At 44.8% G+C, this 15,955-nt stretch overlaps 1 protein-coding gene across 1 annotated transcript in view; it reads left to right on the forward strand.

Moving 5' to 3' along the window:
• LOC121554012 (nuclear factor of activated T-cells, cytoplasmic 1-like) overlaps positions 1 to 15,955 on the forward strand; it is a 75,680-nt gene that overhangs the window by 33,164 nt on the left and 26,561 nt on the right. Inside the window, exons 8-9 of the mRNA XM_041867447.2 lie at positions 10,162 to 10,294; positions 11,535 to 12,128. Of these exons, the coding sequence (XP_041723381.1) occupies positions 10,162 to 10,294; positions 11,535 to 12,128 (727 nt within the window). The remainder of the gene's footprint in view (positions 1 to 10,161; positions 10,295 to 11,534; positions 12,129 to 15,955) is intronic.

Consider the following 15,955-nt stretch of genomic DNA (forward strand, 5'->3'; position numbering starts at 1 on the left):
GACGGCTATCTAAAGCATGTACAGGGAAGGGACTACTGACTGGAAGGAGGGGAATCCCTAACTCAGCACAAAATCGCCGATCTATAAAATTCCCAGCTGCGCCTGAATCTACTAGCGCCTTATGCTGGGCATGAGGTGCAACCTGTGGGAAGCAAACAGGTATGGTTAGGTGATCAACAGAGAGCTCTGGGTAAGTGGGGCGCCTACTCACCTGGAGGGACTCCCCAGAGCGTGGCCTGCCGTCTCTCCCCTAGGAGACCCCCCAGCACCTGGCCGCAGTGTGTCCTCCACGGCCACAGTAGGTACAGGGGTTGGTTCCCCTGGGGCTCCTTCTCCTCTCCTTTCTAGCGCCAGCACCCCCGAGCTCCATAGGACTAGGCTCGGAGGTGCTGGAGGGTGGAATGGACGACCCCCACTCAGGACGTCCGCGGGTGGCCAACAGGGTGTCGAGGCGAATGGCCATGTCAACTAACTGGTCAAACGTGAGGGTGGTGTCCCTGCAGGCCAACTCACGACGGACGTCCTCCCGTAGGCTGCAGCGGAAGTGGTCTATGAGGGCCGCTCATTCCACCCTGCGTCTGCCGCTAGAGTCCGGAACTCCAGTGCAAAATCCTGTGCGCTCCTCTTCCCCTGTCGGAGGTAGAATAGACGTTCTCCCGCCACCTTCCCCTCAGGTGGATGGTCGAATACAGCCCTGAAGCGACGGGAGAACTCTGCATAGGTGATCGTCGCGGGGTCTATTCTCCTCCATTCGGCGTTGGCCCACTCCAACGCCTTGCCGGTGAGACAGGAGATGAGGGCGGAAACGCTCTCGGGTCCCGAGGGCACCGGGTGTACGGTGGCGAGGTAGAGTTCTACTTGTAGGAGGAAACCTTGACACCCGGCAGCGGTACCATCATACGCCCTCGGGAGCGAGAGCCGAATCCCACTGGGTTCCGGAGCGTGGACTAAGGGACTGACTGGTGCTGGTGGTACTGTGGGAGGAGGCTTGGGTGCCCAACTGGTCTCCAGGCGATGCAGGGTATTCATTACTCCTTGTAATGTGTTGGTGATCTGGGCTATCCTGTCATCCTGTCCGCGGACGCGCTCCTCCCATGACTCGGTCGCTGCTGCTGCTCCTGCTGATTCCATGAATGGTGTGTAGTTCTGTCAAGGCCGGGCGTAGGTGTGGTGTGGAATCAATTGCAGGATGCAGATGCAAGTCCAAAAACACTTTAATAAAGTCCACAGAAACAACGGCTATAAACAGAGCCGGTTGAACAAGGGAAAAATAAACGCACTCAGCGTAAAAGTACAACAAACGCACAACGTGCGGACTCTCTAATAACATAGAGCTCAAACTGACTGGCAACACCTGCTGACATAGAACAACTACACACAACCACAAGACAGAAACAACGAGAACTTAAAGGACACATAATCAAGACGAAATGAGCAACAGGTGTAACAAATCAGACCAAACCAAACACACACAGACACAACGAACGGTGGCAGCTAGTACTCCTTGGACGACGACCGCTGAAGCCTGCCCGAACAAGGAGAAGGAGCAGCCTCGGCCGAAACCGTGACAACATGAGGCTTAGATTTAGGCATTTTCACATCGCTGACACAGACAACTGGGCAATGGTCACTAAAAAGTGGGAAAACCCCACTAGCAACATACAGTGGGGAAAAAAAGTATTTAGTCAAATCAAATCAAATCAAATCAAATTTTATTGGTCACATGCGCCGAATACAACAGGTGCAGACATTACAGTGAAATGCTTACTTACAGCCCTTAACCAACAGTGCATTTATTTTAAACAAAAAAGTAAGAATAAAACAACAACAAAAAAGTGTTGAGAAAAAAAGAGCAGAAGTAAAAATAAAGTGACAGTAGGGAGGCTATATATACAATAGAATAAAGTGACAGTAGGGAGGCTATATATACAGGGGGGGTACCGTTGCATAGTCAATGTGCGGGGGGCACCGGCTAGTTGAGGTAGTTGAGGTAATATGTACATGTGGGTAGAGTTAAAGTGACTATGCATAAATACTTAACAGAGTAGCAGCAGCGTAAAAAGTATGGGGTGGGGGGCAGTGCAAATAGTCCGGGTAGCCATGATTAGCTGTTCAGGAGTCTTATGGCTTGGGGGTAGAAGCTGTTGAGAAGTCTTTTGGACCTAGACTTGGCACTCCGGTACCGCTTGCCGTGCGGTAGCAGAGAGAACAGTCTATGACTAGGGGTGACTGGAGTCTTTGACAATTTTGAGGGCCTTCCTCTGACACCGCCTGGTATAGAGGTCCTGGATGGCAGGGAGCTTTGCCCCTGTGATGTACTGGGCCGTACGCACTACCCTCTGTAGTGCCTTGCGGTCAGAGGCCAAGCAGTTGCCATACCAGGCGGTGATGCAACCAGTCAAGATGCTCTCGATGGTGCAGCTGTAGAATTTTTGAGGATCTGAGGACCCATGCCAAATCTTTTTAGTCTCCTGAGGGGGAATAGGCTTTGTCGTGCCCTCTTCACGACTGTCTTGGTGTGTTTGGACCATGATAGTTCGTTGGTGATGTGGACACCAAGGAACTTGAAGCTCTCAACCTGTTCCACTACAGCCCCGTCGATGAGAATGGGGGCGTGCTCAGTCCTCTTTTTTTTCCTGTAGTCCACAATCATCTCCTTTGTCTTGGTCACGTTGAGGGAGAGGTTGTTGTCCTGGCACCACACGGCCAGATCTCTGACCTCCTCCCTATAGGCTGTCTCATCGTTGTCGGTGATCAGGCCTACCACTGTTGTGTCGTCGGCAAACTTAATGATGGTGTTGGAGTCGTGCCTGGCCATGCAGTCATGGGTGAACAGAGAGTACAGGAGGGGACTGAGCACGCACCCCTGAGGGGGCCCCCGTGTTGAGGATCAGTGTGGCAGATGTGTTGTTACCTACCCTTACCACCTGGGGGCGGCCCGTCAGGAAGTCCAGGATCCAGTTGCAGAGGGAGGTGTTTAGTCCCAGGATCCTTAGCTTAGTGATGAGCTTTGAGGGCACTATGGTGTTGAATGCTGAGCTGTAGTCAATGAATAGCATTCTCACGTAGGTGTTCCTCTTGTCCAGGTGGGAAAGGGCAGTGTGGAGTGCGATAGAGATTGCATCATCTGTGGATCTGTTGGGGCGGTATGCAAATTGGAGTGGGTCTAGGGTTTCTGGGATTATGCTGTTGATGTGAGCCATGACCAGTCTTTCAAAGCACTTCATGGCTACAGACGTCAGTGCCACGGGTCGGTAGTCATTTAGGCAGGTTATCTTAGAGTTCTTGGGCACGGGGACTATGGTGGTCTGCTTGAAACATGTTGGTATTACAGACTCAGTCAGGGACATGTTGAAAATGTCAGTGAAGACACTTGCCAGTTGGTCAGCACATGCTCGGAGTACACGTCCTGGTAATCCGTCTGGCCCTGCGGCCTTGTGAATGTTGACCTGCTTAAAAGTCTTACTCACATCGGCTACGGAGAGCGTGATCACATAGTCGTCCGGAACAGCTGGTGCTCTCATGCATGCTTCAGTGTTGCTTGCCTCGAAGCGAGCATAGAAGTGGTTTAGCTCGTCTGGTAGGCTTGTGTCACTGGGCAGCTCGCGGCTGTGCTTCCCTTTGTAGTCTGTAATAGTTTTCAAGCCCTGCCACATCCGACGAGCGTCAGAGCCAGTGTAGTATGATTCAATCTTAGACCTGTATTGACTCTTTGCCTGTTTGATGGTTCGTCGGAGGTCATAGCGGGATTTCTTATAAGCGTCCGGGTTAGAGTCCCGTTCCTTGAAAGCGGCAGCTCTACCCTTTAGCTCAGTGTGGATGTTTCCTGTAATCCATGGCTTCTGGTTGGGGTATGTACGTACGGTCACTGTGGGGACGACATCATCGATGCACTTATTGATGAAGCCAGTGACTGATGTGGTGTACTCCTCAATGCTGTCTGAAGAATCCCGGAACATGTTCCAGTCTGTGCTAGCAAAACAGTCCTGTAGCTTAGCATCTGCGTCATCTGACCACTTTTTTATTAGCCGAATCACTGGTGCTTCCTGCTTCAGTTTTTGCTTATAAGCACCAATTGTGCAAGTTCTCCCACTTAAAAAGATGAGAGAGGCCTGTAATTTTCATCATAGGTGCACGTCAACTATGACAGACAAAATGAGAAACAATAATCCAGAAAATCACATTGTAGGATTGTTTATGAATTTATTTGCAAATTATGGTGGAAAATAAGTATTTGGTCAATAACAAAAGTTTCTCAATACTTTGTTATATACCCTTTGTTGGCAATGACACAGGTCAAATGTTTTCTGTAAGTCTTCACAAGGTTTTCACACACTGTTGCTGGTATTTTGGCCCATTCCTCCATGCAGATCTCCTCTAGAGCAGTGATGTTTTGGGGCTGTCGCTGGGCAACACAGACTTTCAACTCCCTCCAAAGATTTTCTATGGGGTTGAGATCTGGAGACTGGCTAGGCCACTCCAGGACCTTGAAATGCTTCTTACGAAGCCACTCCTTCGTTGCCCGGGCGGTGTGTTTGGGATCATTGTCATGCTGAAAGACCCAGCCACGTTTCATCTTCAATGCCCTTGCTGATGGAAGGAGGTTTTCACTCAAAATCTCACGATACATGGCCCCATTCATTCTTTCCTTTACACGGATCAGTCGTCCTGGTCCCTTTGCAGAAAAACAGCCCCAAAGCATGATATTTCCACCCCCATGCTTCACAGTAGGTATGGTGTTCTTTGGATGCAACTCAGCATTCTTTGTCCTCCAAACACGACTAGTTGAGTTTTTACCAAAAAGTTATATTTTGGTTTCATCTGACCATGACATTCTCCCAATCCTCTTCTGGATCATCCAAATGCACTCTAGCAAACTTCAGACGGGCCTGGACATGTACTGGCTTAAGCAGGGGGACACGTCTGGCACTGCAGGATTTGAGTCCCTGTCGGCGTAGTGTGTTACTGATGGTAGGCTTTGTTACTTTGGTCCCAGCTCTCTGCAGGTCATTCACTAGGTCCCCCTGTGTGGTTCTGGGATTTTTGCTCACCGTTCTTGTGATCATTTTGACCCCACGGGGTGAGATCTTGCGTGGAGCCCCAGATCGAGGGAGATTATCAGTCATCTGTCATTTCCTAATAATTGCTCCCACAGTTGATTTCTTCAAACCAAGCTGCTTACCTATTGCAGATTCAGTCTTCCCAGCCTGGTGCAGGTCTACAATTTTGTTTCTGGTGTCCTTTGACAGCTCTTTGGTCTTGGCCATAGTGGAGTTTGGAGTGTGACTGTTTGAGGTTGTGGACAGGTGTCTTTTATACTGATAACAAGTTCAAAAAGGTGCCATTAATACAGGTAACGAGTGGAGGACAGAGGAGCCTCTTAAAGAAGAAGTTACAGGTCTGTGAGAGCCAGAAATCTTGCTTGTTTGTAGGTGACCAAATACTTATTTTCCACCATAATTTGCAAATAAATTCATAAAAAATCCTACAATGTGATTTTCTGGATTTTTTTATCTCAATTTGTCTGTCATAGTTGACGTGTACCTATGATGAAAATTACAGGCCTCTCTCATCTTTTTAAGTGGGAGAACTTGCACAATTGGTGGCTGACTAAATACTTTTTTCCCCCACTGTATTTATCTGGAGTATTTCTCAAAATAAGATCAGTCAGGGTAGATTTCGATGGATCTTTATGATTCAGCCGTATAGGCTCAGTTATCAGCCGAGACAGGTTTAGCTCAGAGCAAATATCTTTCAGCGTATCTGACACTGGCGTCCTCCAATCAATATTAAAATCGCCCATAATTAATAGTTCAGATTTACCAGACTTAGATAGCAAATTCAGCTAAATTGTTATGCGCACATGGGGGAGCAGAGAGAGAGTGATACACCCCTACTAGTGTCAGCTGGTTATTATGACCAAGGCCCACATTAAGAACGCTTTACATCAATTGTTCCTGAGCACTGCCATTTATTATGTTGGTATTGTCAGATATTCTGACAATTAATGACTTGATTCTGGCCAACTTTGAGCAAAGTGCAGAAATTTATTTTTGCCATTAAATCTGTGGCCAATCTCTGTCATGCCCACATACCTGGTGGTGTAGCAGGAAATGCAGGTCATTAGCAACCAAGAGGTTGTGAATTCAAATCCTAAGTGAGGTATAGTTTCAAGTAACCAGCATTCAGCAGCATACCGCCCTTTTACAGCAATAACACCTTAATTCAGCTGTAAAAAAGGCAATAACTTGTTGTTGTTTACCATACTTTCACTGCAACCAATAGCCTGTAGTATACTGTAAAATTACAGGGATTTTTTAACAGTGTAGCATTTCATTGAATAAAAGGAAAACATGGAGGAGAGGGAAAGCACAGGATGGTTATTCAGAAACATCAAAGCAGTAAAGTATTTTTTACTGAAATGCAAACAAAAAATGGTTACACATATCACCCTCACCCCTGACAAAGAACCCTCAAGAAAAAAAATGTTTTGCATGCTGAGTGTATGCTGGTCCAGCATGGTCTGGTCAAGCTGGTCTGCAAAACCACGGCCATCATTATCATATTTCCCAGCATGCTCTATTGCAGTTAGATTTTTAGAATTGTTTGTGTCAATATCTATGTTTTGGCATGTACATTGATTGATTCATTAATCAATGAATGTATATTATGCTACAAAAAGTTTTTCTAAACTAACTCAATCTGTTAGTTGGATCTGTTAGTTGCACCCGTTACTGAAATGGTTGTTCCAGTTTAGATGGTTTAGGTAGTCTCATTATTTTATCTGTCTAACCCTGGCAGTCATCCTGATTGCGATTTGCCAGTGTTTTTTGTTGTTGTTGAATGCATTAGAGGGATTTGAGTGCGGTTGTTCTCACGAGATGGCGGATGATGAAGTGGACTCTGAATCTAATGGCGGTAGAATCAAGGAGAAGGAAAACTGTGCAAAGTAGTGTACAGTGCTGAGAATGTCCTTTCGTATTTTGTTGGAGTACGGTTTGTTAATGAGGAGCAGCTGATCGGATTACCAATCCTGAAGAATCCATTTGAGATATCCAAACTGGTGGAGAGAGTGCTGGTTAAAATGAAGGCTGTGAAGGTCACGAGAGGCGGGCTTGTTTTGATTTGTTGTACTTCTGCAGATCATAAGTAACGTGTGTTGCGTCTCACCCAATTTTATAAGTTTGAAGTGTCGTGTGTGTCTCTTCGGAACAGGCACCCCTCAAGGGGGTAATATCTGGAGTCTCGTGGGAAGTTGATGTTGAAGAGATGAAAGATATTCCTGGAGTGATTGATGCACGTCGGATGAATCGTGTGGTGAATGAAGATATGGAGTCTCTCCCTACTCAAGTGCAGTTGGGGTATATAAACTAGAGTCACAGCATTTATCCCAAGACCAATGCAGTATGATCATTGTAAAGCTTTTGGTCATTGTTTCAAGTGTTTGCAGAAAGGAGAAGCCGAGATGTCCAAGTTGTGGAAAAGATAATGTCATGTGTTTTAAAAGTGATGAAAATGTTGTAATTGCGGTGTGAACCAAGAAGCCACGTCTTTGGAATGCCCAACAAGGGTGAAAGAGCGTGAGGTGGCCAAAGTCAGGGCTGTCCAGAGCATTTCATATGCAGCAGCTGTTAAAAGGGTTGAGGGTTTGAATGGTGCTCCTGAAGAGTCCATGGTGGTAGATAGGTCTTCACTGCAGGCTGCAGGGGTTGCCTTTCACCAGCAGGACCCTGACATTTTAAAGGTTAAGAAGGTGGACTTTGTGGCCTTTATAGCTATGGTGATTAATGGCACTGCCAAGGTGGCGAGAAGGTCCAGGAGTTACATGGAATATTGTCACAAGGCGTACTACACTCTCAGGCCCTAGAGCCTGAGAAGGGAGATAAGGAGATTTGAAAGAAGGAAGAAGTGGGAGTTTTGTTTTGTTTTTGTCAAATTACTATTTTTATTTGGGTGGATTAAGATAGTTTCCCTATCACGTATGGATTTTTTTTAACCTTTTTTTGGTTTTTCAACCAGTCCAGTTGGTGGCGGCAATACACCTTTTTGGGTTGTAGTCCGCCATAAAACCCACAGAAGAAGAAGAAGAAGAAGAAGAAGAAGAAGAAGAAGAAGAAGAAGAAGAATCATTCTGATTGCAGATTGTGGGTGAATAAATGCCCAATTGTTGAATATTTCCACTTAGGCTTTATTCAAATAGGAATTAGCCATCACATTGCAAGCCAGTGTTGTGCTGTATGTTAGTTTGTTTTTGCACTATATCTGATTTAGATTTGATGTTATCTTGTGAATTGTATGGGCAGGGCTCCCTTGCGAAAGAGACCCTGGTCTCAATGGTGACTCCCTTAAATAAAGGTACAAATAATTATTATTATTATGTGACTTGATGCTGGTTTTGTGGGTGAAGGCTGGTCACCAGCAAAAACACAGCAAAGGCTGGTCACCAGCGAAAATACAATGAAGGCTGGTCACCAGCCGATGATGGTTTATGCTGTTTTTTTTCAGTAGGGCACACACTCACTGTTGCTGTTGGGACACATCTGTGTGAATCTCAAACAGACGAGGGGCTTTCTTTACAGCCCAGACTGCTGGATCAGTCCCATTCTAAACACCGACAGAGCCTTGGCCAGGTTTAACCTCGCCTATTGTGCTACAAAGCTACGAGACGACACATTCAGCACTGAGGAATTTAAAACACCTCACCGCATCAGTCAATGTCCTGTCTTCCCCTAAGGGAAGACTCAAAGAGGAGTAAACCATAATGTAGAGGTGTTACTCGTGAATAATTTGATGATTAGGCCTATTGTAGCTTCTCCATGTCGGCTATATCACTGTTTAGTCATATAGACAATTGTCTTTTGTGATGGGAGTTACTCAAATTAGGTATAAGGTGTGCAATTGAACATGTCATTGCCGATTAACTCAAAAGTTTATTGAGAAAAGGAAAAGTAGTGGTTGTAGAACAATGGCAATCTGGTAGGAATGAGAATGAAAAAAGAATGAATTCATGTGTGTGTTTTTGATCCTCTTAATACCTTCCTCCCTGCTCACTTTCTTATCTATTGCTTCCCCCCTCACTATAAAATAAATGCTGTCCACAGTCCCTAGCATTCCAGACACAGTTCACGACTGAAAGTATGATAGATTAAAACAGTAAACTCTATTTTGACCGTTTTTCATTAAGTAATCCTGCATTATCAGGGCGGAGGCTAGAGAAGAGGGAAGCCGGCGCGTGCTATGCAACAGAAGTGCTTCATCTGGCTTCACTTTGGTTTACGGCTGTACTGATTTAATATAACGTGTGTCAGGCCTCACCTGCACCTGTCAGGGGCAACCTTCCTCCAAAGCCTAAAGCCAAGATAAATAATTTCCAGTCTGGCTACTGCTCAGCACCTCCATCAGTCTGCAATAGATTGAGTTAAACTCCAGACATGGGTTCAAATTCTATTCAAATGAATTTCAAATACTTGAGCTGGGCTTGACTGAGCTTGCCTGGTGCAATGGATCCAATAGAATAGTCTCAAAACTGCACCAGCACCAGTCCCATCCATTTGGCACTCCAGGCAGGTTAAAGCAAACACTAAAAGTATTTGAATGATTCCAAACAGTATTTGAACCCAGGTCTGTAAAACTCCATGCAGTGTAGTACTCTGGTCTGGTCACAGACTGAGCTGAACCCAATCACACACGTTCAGTCTTGGCCTGCGTTTACCTCGTAGACAGCAGGGAGCAGTGCTGGGGGAAATGAAACATCTGGATACTCCCTGGATGAATGTGTAGTTACTCACCATGAAAACAACCGTGGTTTACTGTATAACCTTACCTCACGTACGGGCTGTCACTGTATTCCCCATCTGGACTGGAGGATCACATACACTCCATGAATGGGATATAAAATGACTGTGCAGGATAAAGTGGCTGTTGTGAAAAGGCTGTTGTCCCCAAATAAAAGCATGATTTAAAGAAAGGAACCTGATGGCTATCTGTGACACATCTCAGATGTGTCCTTAGTTTGCAAAATACATTTTTGAGAATATCTTAGCATTTTTGTGTGTCTGAATGTATGTGTAACTAACAGTCTCTATTTGCATCTATGTGCATGTATATGGGCCTCGGTTGTGTCTCACTATGGATGACATTGCCTATGACTTTGCATTGCAGACATCTCTTCTCATTGAAATCCCTCCTTATCGGAACCAGAGGATATCCAATCCTGTTCAGGTGAACTTCTATGTGTGCAATGGCAAGAGGAAAAGGAGCCAATACCAGTGCTTCACCTACGTGCCTGCCAATGGTAAACTCTCTTTCATTCTATCTGTCTCTCTCTCTCTCTCTCTCTCTCTCTCTCTCTCTCTCTCTCTCTCTCTCCCTTTCTCTCTCTCTCTCTCTCGCTCTCTCGCTCTCTCTCCCTTTTCCTCTCTCTATCTCTCTCTACCCATTACCCTAACCCTACTCCTCTTTTGTCTATCCTTGTCCTTTCATATCACAGACCAATAAGAAAACTTTAATCACAATTTTTACATCTGAAGCAAAGAACACAAACATTATGTATTCCGCCTTTGTCTGGGGGTGTTCAAGGGAGGGACAAAGCGATGGTTTGAGTTATTCCCATTGTAAAAAGACATCTCCATAAAATCTAGTATTTTCCATACCTGTAGCTATAAGAACACTTGGAGTGGACTGCACCAGGGTGGAGAAGGTATATGGGAACGCTGTGTTATGTGAATAGCCAACCTGTTGCCAGACTAAATGAAAAATGCCACACCAGCTCAAATGAAAAAATTAATAATAAATAAACACTTCTAATTGTAGCCGGCTTGGAGCTAGCTAGCATCCAGTGGGTGGTTCAAAGCTCTGATTTAACTGCTGTCCCAGCCCTGTATGTGGGCACTGACGTGCCTCAGTCGCTGTCCCCTCTGAAAGTGCAACATTGTCCTCAGCCTCTGGTGAGAGTCAGAGAGGGGGAGAGAGGGGACATTGGGCCTGGTCAGTGTCTCTTAAAGGGTTAGACTCTAGAGTCTCTTCACGAAACAAGCTGTCTGGACAGTGTGGTCTGTGAAGTCTTGTTTAAAGGAACACTATATAGCATATTGACTAAAACTGTTTTTTTGTGTTTTTTGAGAGAGCAGTAATTTATTTCAAGTTGTAGATATCAGTTGGGTACAGTATGTAGCTTCTGCAGCAGCAACATATTTCATAATGTACATTTATAGGATACTAGTGATGGGGTCGGATCCAAAGAAAATAGGCCTTTTTATTATAGAACCAGCTGGAAGTCTCTTGTGGTGATGATTCATCCCTTTTTTTCTCTCCCTTTGTTTCATTTTTGAATATTTTCAGCAGGGTGGGAGAGCTTAGGCCCAGACACAGAGTCTCATTGATGAGAGTGTTTGTTTGGCTGTGGGTATCCTAGCCACAAACCCACTCACTCACTGACACTTTCTCACTCTCTCACCCGCTCACACTTGACAGGAGATCAAACGGTATGTTTATAAATGTTTCTCCTTTTCCTCTCCTTTTTCTCATTTGTTCAGTTCCAATGATAAAAATGGAGCCGCATGATGACTACGGTCCCCAGCGTGGCTCTGGCCTGGCGCTACACCCCAAGCCCTACTACACCCCACAGGTCATGACCTCCATGATACCCACAGAACTCCGGCTGTGCGTGGGGGGTGCCTACCCTGCTTGCCAACAGAGACTGGGAGGGAAGCCTTCCTCACTGTCCTCCTCATCCTCCCCCAGCACCAGTCCCAAACTGCATGACCTGTCACCCACCACACCCTTCTCCAAGTGCCTGTCAGCAGGCCCATCCCAGTCTCCGATCCCACATGTCTCCATCATCCAGGAGACTCCTGGACGCTACCAGCCGCAACCTGTCCTCTACCCGCCCAGTAGTGCCTCGTCCTCCCCAGGCTCGCAGCCCTCCACCCCTGGCACCAGCGGCCCGGAGGCCCCGTTCTCCCCCACCCACTGCCTAACGCCGCCCCAGCCCATCAGTGGCAGCTCTAGCCCAGTGACCCAACAGTTACCCAAAGTGCCAGAGAGAGGCGGCCGCTCGTCAAGCCCCACACTGGCTATCAACATCAAACAGGAACCACAGGAACTGGACCAGATGTACCTAGATGATGGTGAGATATTAATCATAAACCTCTCCAGATGATCCTAATGCATTGTGGATCACTGTGACAATTAAAGCCACCATTGAAACATACAGTAAATCACATTTTTGGCATATGGTAAATAATTTATTGAATAGCCAGCTGCTTAGAAGCTACATAAATGCACACTTGATGTACAATACTATGTTATGCTACTATCTGTCACTATTTACAGAACTCATGAACTTGGTGAGAAAGGCTTTTATGATTAACACCCTCTGGTCCTAGTCCTCCCACTGCTATCAGCTGACTAGAACAGGGATTTACAGTTAGATCATAGAACCCTGGTAGGTCTGTGGTTGAAATATTGTACTTTGAAGCCCCTGAATAATGGCCAGGCCTTTTAAAAGCCCACTGATAAAATAAACATCTCTCCTCCTCTACTGCTTTTATTCCTCCCAAGCAGACTGCAAGCTGGGGATTTTCTTAAAACAGTTTTATGATCTCACTGGTCTTGGATTCCAGCATTCACCACCTCTAAGGGTTCTGGGCTGTGTGCTGCTGATTTGAAATAAATGGGATAAATGATCTTCCCTGGGGTTAGCTAGACAACAGTGCTGCCTGTCCCCATATCAATCACTTGGATGAAACCATCCTTCAGAGCTGGAGATGGAGAGTCGCTAACCAGCAGCTATCAGCAGCAGTGAAAGTAGAGCTCTTTGATGTAATGTGATCTGCACCAGACAAGACCCCCCACCGCCGGCTGAACTGAACTGAGCTAAAATGTCTGGCTGGGTTGGGCTGGGGCTTCCTGGCCCTGGTGGATTTGTTATTATGCTGGAGCTACGGTCCAACCATTCTCATGGCCCCCTTCCTGCTAACAGTCTGGGTAAATAACACACTGACTGAAGCTCTGTTAGCCTGCTCTGTCTGTCTGGGGAATATCAAGCAGCAGAGCTCATACTGTAGTAGGTTATTTACATTGCTCATCTAATAATCACATTTATCAGGACTTGTGTTTGTCTTGTACACTTAGTGAGCAATGGTGGATTTGGACCAGGAGTGGTATACTTACAGTACTGTGGACAGGATGTGAGTTTCTGAGGAGAAAGGCCTCCCAATTTGTATTTTGGCGAATAGGATTTTTTTAAACACTAAGCGTTCCAATCTAATGTGGCTTCTCACTTCAGTAAATGTTTTTGGCACGGTTACATGTGTATTTGTATTTTATGGACTCACTCAGGTGTGGTGTTATGTTAATTCATTGTCGACCGTGCTCGTTAAAGCACACATAAACAAATATTTAAAAAATATATTTTGTGCAGAGGCGCCTACTGTCCATGGGCTAGTAACTTATTCTGTTCAATTCGATTCAGCACTAACGGGAAATTTGATTCGTGAAAATTCTCATTAGAGTTGGCTGCTGAAGTCATGCTTCCTGGATTTGTATTAGTTTAAAATGAGATACAGTAGATTAGAGTAGGGGTTCTCACTCGGGCCCCCCTTCTAGCATTGGGGAACATCCCGCGTGCGCACGCACCATGTCTATTTCTATGGGCATAAGCATTGTTCATGACACAAACTGTTCACACCCCTCTTGTTGGTGGAGAGAATTTTGAAGGTTTAAAGCTTATTTCCTGCAATTCTACACATTTTGTCATGGGGTGCAAAGAAAATATTGCAGTTTTGAAGCAAATGTTCTTGCAATTCTATAGATTTTGACATGTCTAATGTCTAATTACAACAAAATCTATGGGCTAAAAAACCTAAATAAACGTTAGCTGACATGGGCTTGTTGATCTGGACATTTCTGACAGGTTATAAATAGCTCTCTAAGGTCTGCAATGACTGACATGACATGAGGAACTGATGATGCACTACTCAATTTTGAAATTGCACCTTGTGCATTTAACTATTACAACTTTCAAGAGTAAGTTTAATAACGGACTGCGTTCCTTAAAAAAAAAAAAAAAAAATATATATATATATATATATATATATATATATATATATATATATATATATATATATATATACACACACTGGGGAGAACAAGTATTTGATACCAGTGGCGGCTCCTGAAAAAATTCTCAGGGGGGGCAATTTTTCTGATGATTTAGGTGACCTACACACATTTTTAAAAAGATATGTCCAGCAACAACATGAAGACAGGGGCAGCATATAAGTCAATACCAGAATCATTTATTGACTGATCTCAGGGAGTGCTCCTAATCTCAGCTTGTTACCTGTATAAAAGACACCTGTCCACAGAAGCAATCAATCAATCAGATTCCAAACTCTCCACCATGGCCAAGACCAAAGAGCTCTCCAAGGATGTCAGGGACAAGATTGGAGACCTACACAAGGCTGGAATAATAATAATAATAATAATAATATGCCATTTAGCAGACGCTTTTATCCAAAGCGACTTACAGTCATGCGTGCATACATTTTTGTGTATGGGTGGTCCCGTGGATCGAACCCACTACCTTGGCGTTACAAGCGCCGTGCTCTACCAGCTGAGCTACAGAAAGTGGATACTCATGGATGCGCATCGCAATTGTAAAATGTCAACACAATTGGAGACACCACGTCATTTTTGGAGACATGTTATTGACAGTAAACTATTGTAGATGCGACTGCTAACTAAATAAAACATTTTAGCTGGCTAGCTAATCATCTTAGCTAAATGTGGGGCAAACAATTCAGTTATTTACCGTTAATTTGAGGGATTGGGGTGAAAGAAATCGAGTTACATAGTGATACTTTACGATATACTGTATTGACAATATCGCAATATAACCATATCCACCCTGTCCAAAGTCTCTACTTGGTCTCAGTTCTCCAGTAAACTTGTGATTATCAACACTAACCTCATCGTTGTGGCGGCGGACAGCTAGCCTGTATCCCTCATCCAGTTGAGTGGCAATGTTATTTTTTCGTTCGTACCATTTTTTGGAAAATCCTCGGGTGTAGGACTTCCCCCCTTTAGTAGAAACCTGTTGAATTATTAAATTTGGTCTGGGAGGTCCTAATTGTTTCGTTGCCAATTTATCTTCATTTGTTCGCCGACAAAAGGAACTTCTTTCAAAGACACAATCGAGTTGGACTGAAGCCTAGCCATTTTGATAGTAGTGAATTGATTGAGGCTGCTACCCGGTCTTTTCTTAGTTACGTTCATTCATGGTTACGTTACGTATGACGAAAGCGCGTAAGTGCAAGCCCTCAGACACCCATAGAGATTGTATTGAAAGCTCTGAAATTTGAAAAAAATAGATTTTACATGGGAGTCTATGACAGACTTCTGGGCGATTTTCAACCTGACTGAAATCGCCCCAAAAGTGGGGGGGCCATTTGAAGCACGACTTTACCCTGATTGGACATTTAGTGGCACTGTGGCAGATCAGGCGTCTAGATTACAACACTGATAACTACTGTTGCCGTGATATAATTGATTAGAAAAAAAATCCCTTCCTTTTCCCGTTTGGCAGTGCGTCGCCCATTTCGCCCTATTGAACACACCGCCCCTGTTTGATACACTGCCGATTTTGCAGGTTTTCCTACTTACAAAGCATGTAGAGGTCTGTAATTTTTATCATAGGTACACTTCAACTGTGAGAGACGGAATCTAAAACAAAAATCCAGAAAATCACATTGTATGATTTTTAAGTAAATAATTTGCATTTTATTGCATGACATAAGTATTTGATACATCGGAAAAGCAGAACTTAATATTTGGTACAGAAACCTTTGTTTGCAATTACAGAGATCATACGTTTCCTGTAGGTCTTGACCAGGTTTGCACACACTGCAGCAGGGATTTTGACCCACTCCTCCATACAGACCTTCTCCAGATC

The sequence above is a fragment of the Coregonus clupeaformis genome, chromosome 38 (assembly GCF_020615455.1).
Source record: "Coregonus clupeaformis isolate EN_2021a chromosome 38, ASM2061545v1, whole genome shotgun sequence".
In the NCBI taxonomy this organism is placed as follows: Eukaryota; Metazoa; Chordata; class Actinopteri; order Salmoniformes; family Salmonidae; genus Coregonus; species Coregonus clupeaformis.